Genomic DNA, 17,030 nt, shown 5'->3' with positions numbered 1-17,030 from the left:
CATGCAGCCCCAAAATGCATTTCTCATTGTGGAGATGGTGTATATTGGTGACACCGGTCTCCTGTGAGATGTGAGTCGCAGGTCAGAGTGGTCTTGAACTCATAGCCGCCACTGTCAGCTGAACAGGAAAATATACGTGTCCCCTGAGTTGGATGCCGGGAACATGATCCCAGGAGATCATCATAGATCAGATCCTCGTCCCATAATTCAACATACACATCACTGTGTGTGTCCACCTTCATGAGAAAAAAAGCATTAAAAATAGGATTTAATATGCTGTTGTCCTACAAATAATATGCTTGAGATTTTGTACCATATACAATAGTGACAATGGCAATTCACATCTAATTCATAGAATGTAAATTCTGGTAGCACTGTAGTGTTTTTCATATATCAGTCATATTGTTACATATTTTAAATAAGGGGGAAAATGTGCAGTAGCAAGATTTGCATTCAGTACTTTATGACACATGGTTGACATTGTTAAAGCACTCATATTAACCCAAATCATTACCTTAATTTTTTTAAATATACCTGATGAAAGAATTAGTTCTGCTTAAACCTAACCAAATGGAAATAAATAACCTCAGTTAAAGAACAGCTAAAGTTAACTGTATATAAAAGATGTAAGTAGCTCAAGTTCTAAAAATTGAAGTCAGTGCATCAAACCTGCAGTATTAAAATTCCTTCAATATGGTCCTTGATCTTATATGTAGTCTGGTTTCACTGACCTGTCCAAAATCAAAATAAGCATTCCATTGGGGATAACTTGATTCGATCATGCGAGTCTGATGATTGATGGAACCGAACCTCAGTTTAACATAGCTGTGAGTAGGAGAGAGACACAAAGATGAATAATATTGCAGATTTCTAAATCTCTAAATCCTAATCCCTAAACATGCTGGTCTCACCTGTCAGTTGGGCCAAGATGATCTCCTTTCAGATTCCAGGCTCGGATGATTTCCACAGTTAGCTTCCCCCTCCAGGCGTTTCAAGGACAGCAGTTGAAATCTAGGTTAGGATTGCCCCGCCAACAATTTCGTTCGCTGTGTGATTGACTCACATCATTGTCTGTTATGTACTGCTCTATGGCAGCCTTCATCCCTGACTTCTTTGTGCCTTTCGGTATCAGCTGAAACATTGGGCGAATGAAGTAGGAAGCAACATCTGGATGATCCTTCAGGCTGTTCAGCCAGTTTTTAAAACCCAGGGAATCATCATATGCAAGTGAAAACTCTCCCAACCACCCATTACCTCCTACCACATCCGTATAGTGTTGGTGGAGACCAGAGCTATACCTAGTGGCAACGTCCCGGTTTTCCAGGATGTTTTTGCAAGAACCTTGGACAGCAGATGGATTCAGCTTTCCCAAGCCAATGGAGACACCCATCGACAGGCAGGAGTGTAACTAGAAGGCAGGAGAAGACATAAGATGCAGGATTTCCATTAAATAGGAACATGCCAAGAGAAGCGCTTGTGATTTTAGGCCTACATGTCATGGAACTTGTGAACTAAGTGTGTTACTCAAGGGTTATTGAAAATGTCCTACAAAATATCCTAGGGTGTAGAGCCAATTTAGGATGTAATAAGAAACCTTTGTTTAAACAAAGAAAGGTATTCATGTCTCATTGTTCTGGTTCTCTCTGTATTATTGAAAGTTCTTTACCTTACAATAAATCCAATTACTTGACACAACTTTTGCTGTGCTATATAAATCAAACTGAACTGAACTTCTGTTACTGGGCCTTGTGCAGTATTGGCCAGTTGTGGCTTTCCTCCCAGAGGGGTATACAGTGTGGTCAATTTCCCCGTGCCTGGTATGATAACTTATTTTTCTATGGTCTTTGTCTTTTTGTATTTTCTGTTTGTTAATGCACTTTGTTGATATTTGTGAAAATGCAGATGTTACAAATTACTTATACATACACTCAGTGTTGAAAATTGTAAAAAGTTTTGGCAATGCTAACCATCACATGATTTCTTGTAAATGATGTGTACAGACAGAGATACTGATCCATACTGTTCATATTATTCCAAAAGAAGTAAAGTGGAAACAATTTGTAGTTGATCGTTAATTCATTAAGTCTTTAAAATGTCCTCAGGTGTTTCTCTCTCTCTGTTTTTTACCTGATCCTGATGCCTGTTTCGGCTAGGAGGAGGCAAGAGTGAAATCACCATTCACCTGATTTACGCTATGCATGCCCACTGGCAGTTGAGAAATTTGAAAAACAAACTTGGAAAAAAAGAGAAAGGAGAGATAACAATGAAGAAAATGTCAAATGTAAGTAAGTAAGTAAATGTAAGTAATTCATCAGCAATTTTCAAACGGCAGTCGGTTGGATGTGGGTTCCAAAGTCTTTGCCACAAGGTGGAACTAGTCAGTGAGGCAAGTTCTTGTCACAGACAGTGGGGAGCTGACTGTGTGTAGACAGAACACTGGATCCAAATGCAGACTAAAACAGAGCGTGAAACGTGACTTGGACAAAAAGTGAGACGTTTGTTGTGGCTGATAAGAACAGTACACAAACAAAGCAAAGGCGAGTGGGGCGGGAGCAGGAGTTGGGCTCGGCCCCTTAGTCCCAGTGAAAGGAACTCTTGATGATTCAGCACATTAAGGTATTTTGGACATGCTCCCAACTTTGTGGGAACAGTTTGGGAATGGCCCCTTCCTGTTTCAACATAACTGAGTACCAGTGCAGACAGCAGGATCCAGAAAGACATAGATGAGTGAGTTTGGTGTGGAAGAACTTGACTGGCTTACACAGAGTCCTGACCTCAACCTGACAGAACCTTTGCAATGAATTAAAGCAGAGACTTCTCATCTAATACCGGTGTCTGACAAATGTGCTTCTTGAAGAATGATCAAAAATTCCCATGAATACACTCCTAAAACTTATGGAAAGCCTTACCTGGAGAGTTCAAGCTATTTTAGCTGACATCATAATGAACCCTATGGATAAAGTATGGGGTGTTACTCAGGTTGATATGCATGTAAAGGCAGACAAGCAAACACTTTTGGCAAAATAAGTGTTAAAAGCTGTCGTGTTTATGGTTGTTGTTGATGTTGAAAATGGCAGCGACAGAAGCTAGAGGTTTTTCAGCACAGCAGAGAGAGCTCCTGATGGACTGTGAGCCAATTATAGAGATCAGGTACAATGGTTTCTTTCACTTTGGTCAGTAGAACAACTGAGACAATGTCTTTTGGAAGGGAGTAAGCTCATTGTATTCATATACAAATGTAATAAGAATGATGTCACTATTCAGTTGTCACCAAAAAAACAAACAAAAACACAACTATTTAGCATCCCTTATGTTCTTATTCATATGGAGTAGAAATATGCAGTCTGGTGACTGTGTGCAGGCAAATGTTCTTCATGTACCTCATTTGAGGAGAATCCGTTTAGTCTGGACAAACAGGTTCGTACAGCTGTGACTCGTCTAAGACGGCCACCAAGACGAACCTGTAATGTAGCACAAAGTTTTAATAAAAAAGTGTTTTTACTCCTGAAATAATCTAATTAAAAGTGTTTCTGTGTTTTAACCTTGCGAATGTAATGTGTGCCGTAGGTATCTATGACCTCGTTGTACTGATCTCTGGTGGAGGAGTTATAGCGACTTGGCAAACTGGCCACATCCCTGATGAACTCAGAGCTAAGGGTCGGTGTTCTTGATACCCGGTAACTAGATAGAATGAAACTGATTAGTAAATTATTAAAAACTGAAATTATATATTGTTAATCTAAACTTGTGGTATATGTGGTAATGCCTGGATTTTCACAGCTAACCGATAATGAGTACAGGTGACCATGTGTGTGCTGAAGGAGTAGTGGTCCTCTTTGGTCCTTTTTGAAGCAAATGCATATGCCATGGAGTGTGTTCCTCCAATCCCCACGCCGGTAGATATGAGATTTATACTTAGTCCAGCCTGATAAATAGAAATGTAATTTCATTACCATTTTTCTTTTTAATGATAGTCAATGTAATATAAAAGTAATAGATAAAAGTATTAGATATAATAAATACTGTCTTATTATTCATTCACTCAATTACTTTGAATATAATACTTTTTTTCTGGGGATCAAAGATATTAAATCGGAAATATTAAATGAAATAACGAGACAAGAAATTCATATTTGTACCACATTTACACAGCACAGTGAGCCAAAATCTAATCAAATCAGCCCTTTTGATGAGAACTCGCACACTAAGGTTTTTACGTTATTGCATTCTGTTTGATTCAGTGCACATTTCACTTGTAAAAGAAAAAAAAAACTAACGAATCAGCATGCAATGTTGCTTACAAATTTTACATTTCTATTAGTTTTAATAACAAGTAATTACAGTAACAGTATATTGTGGTTTCAAACAGTCATTTTGAAACGAACAGTAAGTGCAAGATGTTTCCTACCTTCCAGTCGTGGATGTCCTGATCAGTATAAGAGTTAAGTAGTGAACTGTGGACACAATTTGAAAGAGAAGAATTACTTTTTATTTACTTGCTTCATTTCTTTAAAATTTTTTACAGTCAAGCACGGAGGGGAACCATTATGTTTTGGTGCTGTTTTGTTGCTAAATGGGGACTTCACCAAATTGAGGGGCTAATGGATTTTTTTTTACCATAAAATCTTGGACGAGAACCTTCTTCTGTCAGCCGCAACACTTAAGGCTTGTCATGGATGGGTCTTCCAACATGAAAAAGAAGCATTAAGGTGATGGCCAAGCCAATCTCCAGACCTCAGTCCTATAGAAAATGTGGAGGGAGCTGAATCTTGGAGTTGCCAAGTAACAGCCAAGAAACCTAAAGGATTTAGAGAGTTTCTGTAGTGTGCCCCGGCAAATAAATATAAACTCAGTGTATGTAGTGAGACGCTGTTTCTATTCTATCAGACTTTTGTTGCCAGTATCCCCTATTTTACTGCCCTCCCCTTTTTACACTGTGATGGGAATGCAGTATGGCGAGTAAGAACAGTATGTGGCTGCACATTTTACTGAAGAAGGCTGGCTTATTAATGGGCAGGACTGTGGATTCACTGGGAATTAGTGTGGAAAGGTGTATGGAGAAAAATACTAGTCACCCTCTCCATAATATTTTGAAGGGTCAGAAAAGTAAACAGCAGGCTTCTTCTCCTAAGCAGTGTAGGACAGAACACATTAGAAGTTCTTTTGTTCCTACTGCTATGAGATTTCAAAATGCTGATGTCAACACAAGAAATTTGTGACCTGGTCACCACTTTACCTTCCAATATTGTAACAAGAATTCACCCATCTTTATTGTTTTATTCTACAGTGGAGGAAATATCATTTGATCCTATTTTGAATATTAAAGTTTACTCACAAAGAAGTTAATAGTCTTTCATTTTGTTGGTGTTTCCTTTTAATGGAGAGAGACGAAGTGCCAACCAAACATCTAAGAAAAATATGTGTCTGTCATGGCTAACTGGTATTGTGACAGACTAGGTAAAGTAATGAGATGAAAATGATTTCTGTGATGAAATCCTTTCAGCAACAAATGTACTAGATTATACTGTACCTAACAGTGGTGTGTGCACTGCTGGAGATATCGGTTTTGCATTGGCTGATTGCATGCCAGTCGACAACAGAGGCCGGCAGCTGAAGATAAAAAAACAGAACACCATGATTAAGATGTGCACATAACCTATCTACTATAGTTTGCTGGTAATCACAGTTTATGTATTTACTTTTTGTAGAGTTTTGTTTTGATTGCGGTTGGTGCAGAGAGTACAGGTGCCATCTGGTTTGCGGTAAGTAGCTACATCAATCATGTAGGCTCCTTTTCGGCGCAGGGTGATGACATCAAATCCCTCCCCAATCAGGTTGTGGCCTGGTACAAATGGAGCAGACTCACACTTGCTGTTGTTGACTGTTATACAGGAAAGAACCGGGGAGTTCCATGACAGAAAGAGAAGGAGGCTCAGGTAAAGAGGAGGATGTGGGGTTGGACTGGAGCGCATGGCTGAAGTCAAAGACAAAACAGAAAAAATGACAAAAGTTTTGCAAACAAGTTTTGTCTGGATATCACAACAGGGGTTATCAATTCTCTTTATTTTACCTGTCATTGCTCTAACTGAGTCTTGCATACCTCAGTCAAAAGGAACAAAATGAAGCCATGAAAATTCCATAAAAATATTGGTAGCACTTTCTGTTACAGCTTGGTAATAATGTGGTAATAGTGAGGTCCTTTGTCAGAGACCAAGCACTCTGTGCTTACTCTGCTAGACCTCAGTGCAGTGTTGAACACTGTTGAGCTTAATATTTTATTACAGAGACTGAACACTTAATTACAAAAAATATTCAATAATACCAAAGTAGTCCTTCTACATCAACAGAGGTTATATCTAAGAAATATTACACAGAACTTTATGTAGCTGACCAGAAACTGGAGACGATAATGTAGAAACAAATTCTCGCCTATGAGGCAAAACCCATTAGTAATAGTTTAGCAATATATAGGGAACAATATGACAACCTGATTTTATCAAAATGGTCAAATCTGTGCATTAGAACTTTTGTATACTGACTTATGGTAGTAGCCCAAAATAATAAGGTAATATGGGTTTATACTTACATTAGGATACTATTAACATATTATAATGCCGGCCAGCATTCTTTTTTGTTTGAAGGTAGCAATGTAAATATTATGTTTAATGTTGTGGCTTATTGTGTAAATATGTGTGGAAGTTTCTGTATAATAACCAGCAAACAGGGCTAAAAATTGCACAAAAGTTTTATTTGTGTAATGAAACAAAAATGATATATTGCAATATTAAAGGGTTTGGCTCTGGGACATCACATGTGGTGACTAATTGTCAATATTATATCTGTCTCCATTCATTTTAATGAATAAAATTTTAACTTTTTATCCTGAAATTCGATAAATGCTCATTGTTGTTCATTTCTTACTGGGGTTAATTGACATGGTAATTTACGCTATGAACCTAACCTGATCTGGAGCAGGTTAGGCTCCAGGTTAGAGACAGACTGGAAACAGGTCATACCTACTGACCACTCAATTCTTCAGAAATAAACATTCTTAAAGATCTACTAGACCACTGCATGGAGAGTAGGAGTAGGACAAAAAAGATAATCACAACCAAACCATTTTTTTCAGTGGTATTATGTATGGTATGTATGTATGTATGGTATTATATATTTCAATGGTATACTTACAATGGTAAATTCCACTCACTTAAATTCAACAACTCACAGACACCTAAGTCAGCAGCCTCATACACAAAGAAGCCATCACACATGCGTGAGTGTCTGTTTTGCAGACATTGCAGCAGTTTCATGCTCTTACAGGTAACTCATGGATCAGTTTTTGAAACAAAGAACTTTTGACGGTCTGGAGGGCAGCGCCCAAAAGAAGAGGCCTGGTCTGTTTCACAGTAGTTATGGACATGTTCAGTTTACTATGTTAAACTGAGTTTAACATATGAATTGCTTCTTTGTGTGAGTGGCTGCTGCTGTGTTCCTCAATAAATCAGAAGTCAGAATTTCTAGAATACCCTCTCAACTCACATTTCCCACACTGAAAGTCAGAGCGGCACCAGCATTACTAAAATGGTTAATTTTTAATCTGTACTGCCACTGTTGTGCATTTTTGACTCACTAAATAAGACATATACAGAGGACCATATCCATGAATGCACTTTTAAAGTGCAAAAAAAAAGATACCTGAATGGTTCTGCCAAGAATCAAAACAAATGTTGTTTTTCTACAGTTCTACATCCATAGGTTGTTGATTTTGCAAAACTGAAACTGTTCTGTTCAGTAGGGGTGGGTGGATCAATCCAAATATCAATAGTATCAATTTAATGCTGGTACTGACATTGAATTGTTACTAGTGTGATCGGCTCAATGCGTTAGTTTGTTTCTCTTATGTAAGTTCAGTATGTTGCTACTGATCATCAGAAAGGAGACATGTCTGTGCAAACTGCTTCCCTCTCATGCAGACACACTCTTGTCCGCTCCCTCCTCCCTGCTCAGTTGTGTTTAGTTGTCCTACAGTCATATGACTCAGAAGCACTAAGCAAAACCATGCAAGCTGCAGTAAGTGAGAAATTGGAACAGTATATGGAGCTACTTTACAGCTGTAAATCGAAACACTGCCAACAATGATTCCTGCTGGAAGGAAGTTTTCTACTTTGGCAATCCTCCGAACTTATATAAAGACATGAAAGACCATGAACAACACAACTTTGTCCTAGAAAAGCAGCAAAAGAAATGAAGATAGGATGACGGAAATCGTTCAGACAAACCCAGATCCCTCGCACAGAGACAGAGCCCACTGTCACAGTTTTTTTTTTTTTTTTTTTTTTTTTTTTTTTTTTTCCGAGAGGGAAATTATAACCAGGTAGTTCATATAAAGGTAACTGTGGCAGTGGGGGGTACAGTTGGTTCAGGGGCAGTGCTGGGGGGAGGCTGGTTAACGCAGCTATGGTTATTTGGCTAATCTTGCTTGCCTCACCTGTCATTTAAAACATTAGAATGTCAGGACCAAGATGATGTGTGTGTGTGTGTGTGTGTGTGTGTGTGTGTGTGTGTGTGTGTGTGTGTGTGTGTGTGTGGAGGGCCGGAAGTGATGGCTGAAATTTGAAGGAATATTAAAATGGATTTGCTACAAACTGAACACCTCTGTGTTGTGTTGGGTGAACCAGCCACATAAAGCCTGCTACAGTAATGTTTCAGCCGTGACTGATGCTGGATCTACAGCAAAAAGGATTAAATTGTTATTGGTTATCATAGCTATTACTTTAGCAGTCCAATGCCTGCTAAAGTAATACGATTACTTATAGGCTATACTCAGATAAAATATTCAGCCCAGCTATTTGTGTTGAAAACATTATTTTATTGGAAATGAAATAATATACCTTTAACATGAACTATGAAAAATGTTAATGTGAATTTACGCACCTTTCTGTGTTGACTGTCAGGTTATTTTATTATGGAACACATTTAAACCACATAAACTGACCCAAAGTGCTTTGAAGTCTGGCACATTTACCTTCCAGGTCTCCAATAAAACCCGACAACAACAAAGTGTTTCAAAATACATGAAAAAGCTGGAAGGTGTGTGTTGTGGTGTTCACGGATTATTGCGGAAAGTAAAAATCACAGTGATTCAGTGTTCATTAAAATTTGTTCAGAGTTTAGCAAATTGATGAACTCTCTCTACACTCTGCCTTTATAAGTTAAACGTATCACAGCAAAAAATCCTGGCACAACTTCACCTGCTTCCAAGGTGCATGGAGAAGATGAAAGAATTAAAAAAGCAGGAACTCCAGCAACACTTGAGAAACGAAGAACAGCTTTAATAATTGACCAACGCGTTTCGGCTTGTGGCCTTGATGAAGAGAGTACCCTGATGAAGGCCACAAGCCGAAACGCGTTGGTCAATTATTAAAGCTGTTCTTCGTTTCTCAAGTGTTGCTGGAGTTCCTGCTTTTTTAAGTTAAAAGTATCGGCAGTACTGACAATACTTGTATTTACTTGGTATTGGATAGATTGTAGTATCGCAGAACAATGCGAGAGTTTCGGTTTTAAATCGGTTGGAAGAGCCACGTTTTCACTTAGTCTCCACTTCGTTTTTTAAAGTGCGCCACTCTGCAGGGAGAATGTGTTGTGCAGCTTGTTAAGCCCTATTAAACCACCAAATGAGGCGCAAACTGCGTGTCGAATTATCACGGGAATGTGCATGTTTTCATTTGGTGATTAAGAAAATACATAAAATGCGGATATACTTGATTTTTATCTGATGTTTTTCTTTCTTTCTTTGTTTTATTCTACTGGGTTTGCAGAACAGCACTAAGAACACCTGTCCAATCAATAAAATATATTTCAATTTGATCTGCGACAAATTAAAGCGTTTTGCGTTATTAGACTTTGGCACAGTCCATTTAAACATTTAAGTAGAGTAGGCTTAAATGTTTAAATGCCAGTTTAAAGTTTCAGAGCTCTAATGTGCAGACATCGCCTTAGGGGAAAAAGCAGCACTGAGCACGCACTCAGTGAAAATAATAATAATTAACTGCATTAAAATGTTTATTTTTGTGCCCTAAATCACCAGATTAACAGTTTGACGCAGAATTCATCTTTTGTCCTTTTTACAGCGTGCTATTTTACTAAACATTTATTATTTTCTTAAATTTTAATCACCATTTAATAAAGTCTCAAGAGTTGGTGGCACTCACAGAAATTGTTTACTGTGGGGCGAAAAATACATATGATCTGTGAAACAGCCATTTTAGATTGGTCAGATACTGCCAACAACACCATCCCTTTCATGTGAACGCGCAGGAGACACCCTGGGTTAATTTGGCGAACTGATAACCAGCTTCGTGTAACTGCTCATCGCAATTTCCAATGTCAGGGAAAGTGAATCCAGGTAATGGAAAACTATCCTGTATGTTGAACTGGCATTGTAGTATCGGGTTCAGTGAAACCTTAGAGCGTGAAACAAAATTATGTACCGTCTCTGCTCCTGGGACACAAGACATTTCAAACAGCTGCAACAAACTTACCACAACTACACAACCCGTCTTTAGATCTGTGTGCAGGTGTGCAGAGCTATATACTGAGAGCATGCACAAGAACCTTTCAAGTCTATTGTGTTGTGGAAGAACGTGGCCCCAAAACAGACTAAAAGAAAACAGTAAAATAGTGAAACAGAGTAAAATAAGCAAAAAACGAACCTTTATTTAGGAGAGCAGATAATCCAAAGAACAGCAGGTAACAAAAGTCCGTTTAAACCGCAAAAAAACAAACAAACAAAAAAATTTCACAAGGTACAACAAGTGTGGACAAACGCCACAAAGAACTGAGCAGAGACAGAGGCTATAGCCAAAATACACACATGGCATCGGGAAAAGACCAGGCAACGCCAGGGGACACAGATGAAACCAATAAGGTAAGACAAGACAGTGGAAGGAAAAAGAAATATAGCGCACATGAGACAAGATACTATCAAAATAAAACGGGGAGTTACAAAACATGGATACACCGAAACGTAGACTTCACGACACAGAATAGCAGGCCCTATTCCAGCATGCATGTTATCATTAGATTTGCACCTGAGAGTGTCAGATCAGCTGTTCAGCTTGAGTTAAGCACGTTCTTTATCAAACGAGCTCTAGCACCAGCATTTCAACATCGCAAGGGTAAATAAAGAACATAAACTTAATTTTAATACAGCAGACCAGGAACTAGGAACAGCTGTCAGTGCTGACCATGATATTTAACTTAAAAAACAGGAGGGGAGAAATGACTCATTTTAATCTGCTTGGTCCACTGGAAACTGGAATTTAATTTTTGTATTTGGCTTTTAAATGTAATTATTCAGCTTTAACACACACACACACACACACACACACACACACACACACACACACACACACACACACACACACACACACACACACACACACACTGTATCATCCATTTTGAATCCGGTGTCTTATTTTGAACACGATCTGTATTCTGTAATTATAAAACGAAACATACTTACAAAATGCTACTGAACTACCTAAACACTTCTATTCGTTCTATCACCGTGACATAGTAACCCATGTGACTAATTTCTTCCTTCTTAAAAAATGTTTTATTTTCTTTCTTTCTTTCTTTTTACATAAACAGCATGATCAGTGACATATGTGAGACGTGTTCATATTTCTTGGCCCACGTGGTTAAAATGCAGGCTCTGCTCTGTAATGAAAAAAAACTTCTGGCAAACTGAAATGCCTGAATGGAATGCTCCACAGTTTAATGGTTTGTCTCCATATAACCTTTTAATATAAAATATATTCAGCTGTATAAGTTATCTTTTGCAGGAAATGTTCTGACTGTATTCTGTAAATATAGCGGCAGAGGTGTGTATCTGTTAGGTGTAGTTCTAATAGGTATTATGTCAAAGCAGTACCTCTGACAATAATTGTATCCCAGTCCCCTAAAGCGCGCTCACGAGGAACCGCAACTTTGTTGTGTTCTGCAAAGGAACGCGCGACTCCTCCGCCAAAGCAGATAGTTTCTTTATATTCGTCGGTGTGCTGCTCATTACTGATCTATATTCGTTGCATAAACCTAAAATGTTGGAAAAACCCCCCCCGGTATTGTATCGTTTTGAAAGTCAAGTGAATACATTTTAATATCAATTTCAAGCAAAATCAGTAAAATCTCTTTTATTTATGTAGTTCAAGTTACTAATGCAAATGATTGTCTGCTAGATAAATAATTCCGATTTTCCCTTAATAAAATGGAAATTGATAAACAAAATGACACTAAAGAGAAAAATACGTTTTAGTTAACTGTTTTGTTACGTAACTGTTTTGCGCACCTTCGTTATCCTCTGGAGGTTTGTGGTTGGACCTATAGTGTACCAAAATGTATTTCCTCTTTGTAACCACTCTCTGTCGTACTTCAGTCTTACACATTTTATCAGACTGTGACAGTCAAAATGTATGTCCCCCTCTTCTATGATCCCAGTCCTACCATAGCCAAGTGTTTTATTTTGCAAAGATTTCAAGGGACTTCTTGGTAACTTTAGAAGCTTTAACAACACCATATGTTTAACTGATTCGAGCTGAAGTCTTTATCACGCTCTTCTTTCCTAGTAAAAAGTAACAACAGCAAGTGAGGTTTATCAGAGCATCTGTTTAAAAGAGAAAAAACCTCACACACATACAGTACACTGCCTACTGCACTTGTTACTTCACTCAGACAGCTGCATAGTTCATTTCAACAATAATTATAAGGGTAACATTTCTGTTGTTAAAACATCAAATGGTGGCAAATGAGTTACCTGTCTCCATGATCCAGGTGTCAAACAAAGACTTCAATCTGGCCCAAACGGCTTCCTTCAATTCCCATAGTGGCCACCTGAGGCCAGACAATCCCCACAGACAAACAGGTGAAACTGTCCAACTCAACAGTATTTTAAAGCATATTTATATGCTTTCACGTATATTTACATGGTACAAAAAAGTTTTTGGCCTGTATGGATAGTTTCTGCCTTTAAAACATCTATACCATGGGTTATTTATTTTTTCTTCATTACAGCTAATTTATCTGAAGACTGAAGACTGTCTGACACAAGAAGCTTGAGTTGATTAGAGTCTGCTAGGTCTAGTTTCTGCTAATAACCCCAATGCTGATGATGCCTTTTGGATCATTTAATACAAACAAAAAAAACATTACCTGAAAAAAAATAAAATAGCCTGGTGTAAGGCTGGGACGTGGCCCCAGGGTAGACCCGGGACTCACTGGAGAGGTTACAGATCTGCTTGGGAATGTCTCAGTAATAAGCTGGAGGAGGTGGCTGAGGAGTGGGAGGCATGAATTTCTCTTCTTAGGCTGCGGAAGCCCAGCTCCAGATGAGCAGTATAAAAATGATGGATAAATGGTTTATCTGTATTCTGCGTAGCTAAATTAGTATAAATGCTTAAGGCAGACATTAAAATTTTTTAAAGACGGATATAGAATCACCAATCTTCTGGTTAGAAGGTGACCTGCTCTGCCACCCAAAATAGCAATTACACCTTTAGCTATAGTGTCACGGCGGGGTGCACCGATTGTGTTAATTTCATGACTCAGAGAGTGGAGTTGCGTTTGAACAAAAAGTGAGCTTTATTTAGCTGGTTGCAGAACAAAAAACATGAAAACTAGGAAAACAGAACATGAAACACTAGGACTAGGACTGTGGTGAAGATAACAGACAGCCTGACAGTAACGTACAGAAAACACAGGTCTTAAATACACACAGGAGGTGATCAGGGGAAGTGGGAACACATGGGGAAACAGCTGACTGACATGAACCTAATGACAGGACAGAGGAAGTGAAACTAAATACAATGAACAAAGAACACAAGACTCCTTCAAAATAAAACAGGAAACATGGAGAAAAATACAATAATCAATGAAATAAAATTAAAAAACACAACACTGGGTCACAGACCCAGTACCATGACATATAGCCACCTATGTTTCTACATGCTGAGCACTTATTTCCTACCACTGATGCTTGCACATGATTACCAAAATGGCAATCATGAATATTTTGTCCAATACTGAGATCACGCATTATTTACCACAGTTATTCACTGATTTTATTGACAAAGAAGTTTTTATTACAGTCACGTAAACAGACAGTGACAAAAGGCAAAATGATCATCATTTACAAATATTTGCATTAAATATTTGCATTAAAATAAAAGAAACCCTCATTAATCACCTAAATACAGTGCATCTGCTGATAAAAAAGTACTAAAACATAAAACAAAATTAAGTCATTAGGGCACCACTTTAACCTTTACATTGTGCTATTAATTAATCTTTATAAATCAATATTTGCAGAAAAATAAGATAAAGTCTTTCCCTCCATTCATTGTAGCAGATGGCTATGAATAAAACTAGCAAAGTACTCAGAGGAGTGAGATCCCTCTCTACTCCGCCCCTGTGTTTTCCACACAGGCCAGGCTGTGCCCACAAGAAAATTAGTGTGAGGGAATAACTAATTTTTCATTCAGTAAGGGGACAATTTTTCTGAAGTCTACATCACTCATTGTATTTTGTGAACACACATCTGGAATGTGATTGGTTGCTGATTTCAGAGTTTGTGTGTCTTTGTTAGCTGGATGGATATGGATGTGCTGCATAAACTTGCTTCAGTTCACAGCTTCACAGAAATCTGTCTTAAAGCTGATGCTGCTTACCAAGGAATGTGGGCTGGAAGAGAGCCTCTGGGCAATGGAACCTCTCGTTCCCAATGGTGATGACCTGTCCATCAGGCAGCTCATCATTCTTATCCAATGACGAAGAGCAGGCAGCTCTTTCAATCTCTCTCTCAAAGTCCAGGGCAACATAGCACAGATTCTCCTTAATGTCACGCACAATCTCACGCTCAGCTGCCAGACAAGAAAACCCCCAACTTTTTATTGTGATTTTTAAATTTTGTCCTAGTTTTACACATCTTCTCTTGACTTTGTCGATGTGCTCACCTGTGGTAGTGAAGCTGTAGCCCCTCTCAGTGAGGATTTTACCAAGGTAGTCTGTGAGGTCCCTGCCAGCCAGGTCCAATCTGAGGATGGCATGGGGCAGAGCGTAGCCTTCATAGATGGGCACAGTGTGGGTCACACCGTCACCGGAGTATGTGACAATACCAGTGGTACGACCAGAGGCGTACAGGGACAGCACGGCCTGGATGGCCACATACATGGCAGGAGTGTTGAAGGTCTCAAACATGATCTGCAAGGAGAGCAGGAGAAAAGAGGTCATCAGTGAAACTAAGAGTCAAAGTAATCTGAAATAAGCTCATATTGGTCATTCTGTCTCAAATCAAACAAGTATTGTCCTCAACTATCTCCAATTTGCATATATTGTATGGTGGAAAATGTTAATGTTTATATGTAAGGGTAAGAAAGGCATTACTGACAAAAACAAGACACCCCCCCCAAATCTTTTATTTACAATGTTATATTTTGTTAAAATGTTCTGATTGTTCAAATATGTTATTTTCTTTACTTGTTGTAAAATAATGTGTGCCCCAGTCTCCAATGAGACATAGCGCTGGAAGGGTAGTTATTCCTCCGTTACACCACATGAGGAAGTATCTCCTGAGATGAGCAGCTCTAGCGGGACTAACAGGGGTGGCTGTAGCTCAGGTGGTAGAGCAGGGCATCTACTGATCGGAAGGTTGGTGGTTCAATTCCTGGCTTCCCCTAGTCTGCATGCCAAATATCCTTGGGCAAGATACTAAGCCCAAATTGCTCTCCGATGCATCCATCGGAGTATGAATGTGTGTGAATGTTAGCTATGAAGCACTTAGTGCTGGTGTGAATGGGTGAATGCACAAGTTGTGTAAAGCGCTTTGAGTGCTCAGATGAGTAGAAAAGCGCTATATAAGAACTAGACCATTTACTAAATATGTCAGGCCACTCACCATAATGCAGTGCGCCTAACAGCAGCTGTGTGAGACTATGTGTAACCATGTACTATGTCTATATATGTGCAGGTAAGCAGATACAAAATAGTAAATAACTTGTCCTCGGTCTAAAGAGAAGTCTACAGGGTTGCAGAGAATATGGGAAAGCTGGTCGTTAATTCCCATTATGTGTGGTTAGTGTATACTGTATTTATTGGTAGCGATGAAGATTAGCCATAAAGCTAACAATTAGCAGCTAGAGCTAATTCGCCAGTGTGTAGAAACCTCGTGGCGCTGTAGTGGATCTATACCTGTACCGGGCTGTAATCACAGTGAATGAAGACTGGTAATCACACTATATTTTGTTTATGTTTATTTCATTTTATGTTTTGAGCTTAAAAATAAGCCTGGTCACTCACCATAATGCAGTGTGCCTAACAAGAGCTGTGTGAGACTGTGTGCAAATGTGTAACGATATACTATGTCTATATATTCGCAGAAGATAAAGGCAGACTCACAAAGCTTCACTGTTTCGATTCCTTTTAATCCAAGTGTGCAACATACAGTAATTCATAACAATTGTTCTGAAATTTTAGCTTCACATATCTAATAAGTTTAAGTATACATATATTTTTAAAATGATCCGTCAACCCATATTTTTTTTATAATGTTTTTAGTTACAACTGAGAAAATTATCTTGTTAGACTGCTGCCCCTGGATAAGTGTAAGAAAATGAAAGGATGGATCATTGAGAAATCATCACTCGCTGTCTTTTGCAATTTGAAGTTTTTTATTTATAATTTTTTATATACATATTTTTTTCCAAATTACAGATCCTGATTCATTTTGATGGTAAAACCCAGTAAAAAATTTCAGGATTTTATCTTTGGTAATTTGTGAGATATTCAAGTATTGTTCAAACATTGCCTCAGATCTGAGTCCAGTTTGGTCCTAGATTTCATGTTCAAGGTTTTGGTTTTGTTTTCTAGTTGAAGTTTCTTGTTTCCAGTTTCTAGTTTAGTTTTATATTTATTGTTAGTTTTTCCCAGCAATAAAGGCTGCTGCTTTGAGTTTATTCGTTTGGGTCCTGCATCCTGCC

At 38.5% G+C, this 17,030-nt stretch overlaps 2 protein-coding genes and 1 long non-coding RNA gene across 3 annotated transcripts; all 3 read right to left on the bottom strand.

Annotated features, from left to right (window-relative positions):
• Positions 1 to 130: 130 nt before the first annotated feature.
• LOC120440615 lies at positions 131 to 1,009 on the bottom strand. Its single transcript, XR_005613392.1, has 3 exons — positions 912 to 1,009; positions 732 to 825; positions 131 to 236 (listed from the first exon to the last, which is right to left on the bottom strand). It is a non-coding gene; the product is annotated as an uncharacterized LOC120440615 (long non-coding RNA).
• A 2,311-nt stretch (positions 1,010 to 3,320) lies between these two features.
• LOC120440556 (perforin-1-like) lies at positions 3,321 to 10,859 on the bottom strand. The gene is made up of 7 exons (XM_039613241.1): positions 10,713 to 10,859; positions 5,700 to 5,974; positions 5,531 to 5,610; positions 4,409 to 4,454; positions 3,786 to 3,925; positions 3,543 to 3,681; positions 3,321 to 3,461 (listed from the first exon to the last, which is right to left on the bottom strand). Exons 2-7 carry the CDS (start codon positions 5,970 to 5,972, stop codon positions 3,321 to 3,323), a joined length of 819 nt encoding a protein of 272 aa, XP_039469175.1. The 5' UTR covers positions 5,973 to 5,974; positions 10,713 to 10,859.
• Positions 10,860 to 14,703: 3,844 nt separating this feature from the next.
• On the bottom strand, positions 14,704 to 15,259 carry LOC120440555 (actin-like). The gene is made up of 2 exons (XM_039613240.1): positions 15,009 to 15,259; positions 14,704 to 14,915 (listed from the first exon to the last, which is right to left on the bottom strand). The coding sequence occupies exons 1-2, from the start codon at positions 15,250 to 15,252 to the stop codon at positions 14,704 to 14,706; spliced, it is 456 nt and encodes a 151-aa protein (XP_039469174.1). The 5' UTR covers positions 15,253 to 15,259.
• Positions 15,260 to 17,030: the final 1,771 nt, after the last annotated feature.

This window comes from Oreochromis aureus, linkage group 6 (assembly GCF_013358895.1).
Source record: "Oreochromis aureus strain Israel breed Guangdong linkage group 6, ZZ_aureus, whole genome shotgun sequence".
Taxonomy (NCBI): domain Eukaryota; kingdom Metazoa; phylum Chordata; class Actinopteri; order Cichliformes; family Cichlidae; genus Oreochromis; species Oreochromis aureus.
This window is presented reverse-complemented; position numbering and strand designations above follow the sequence as displayed.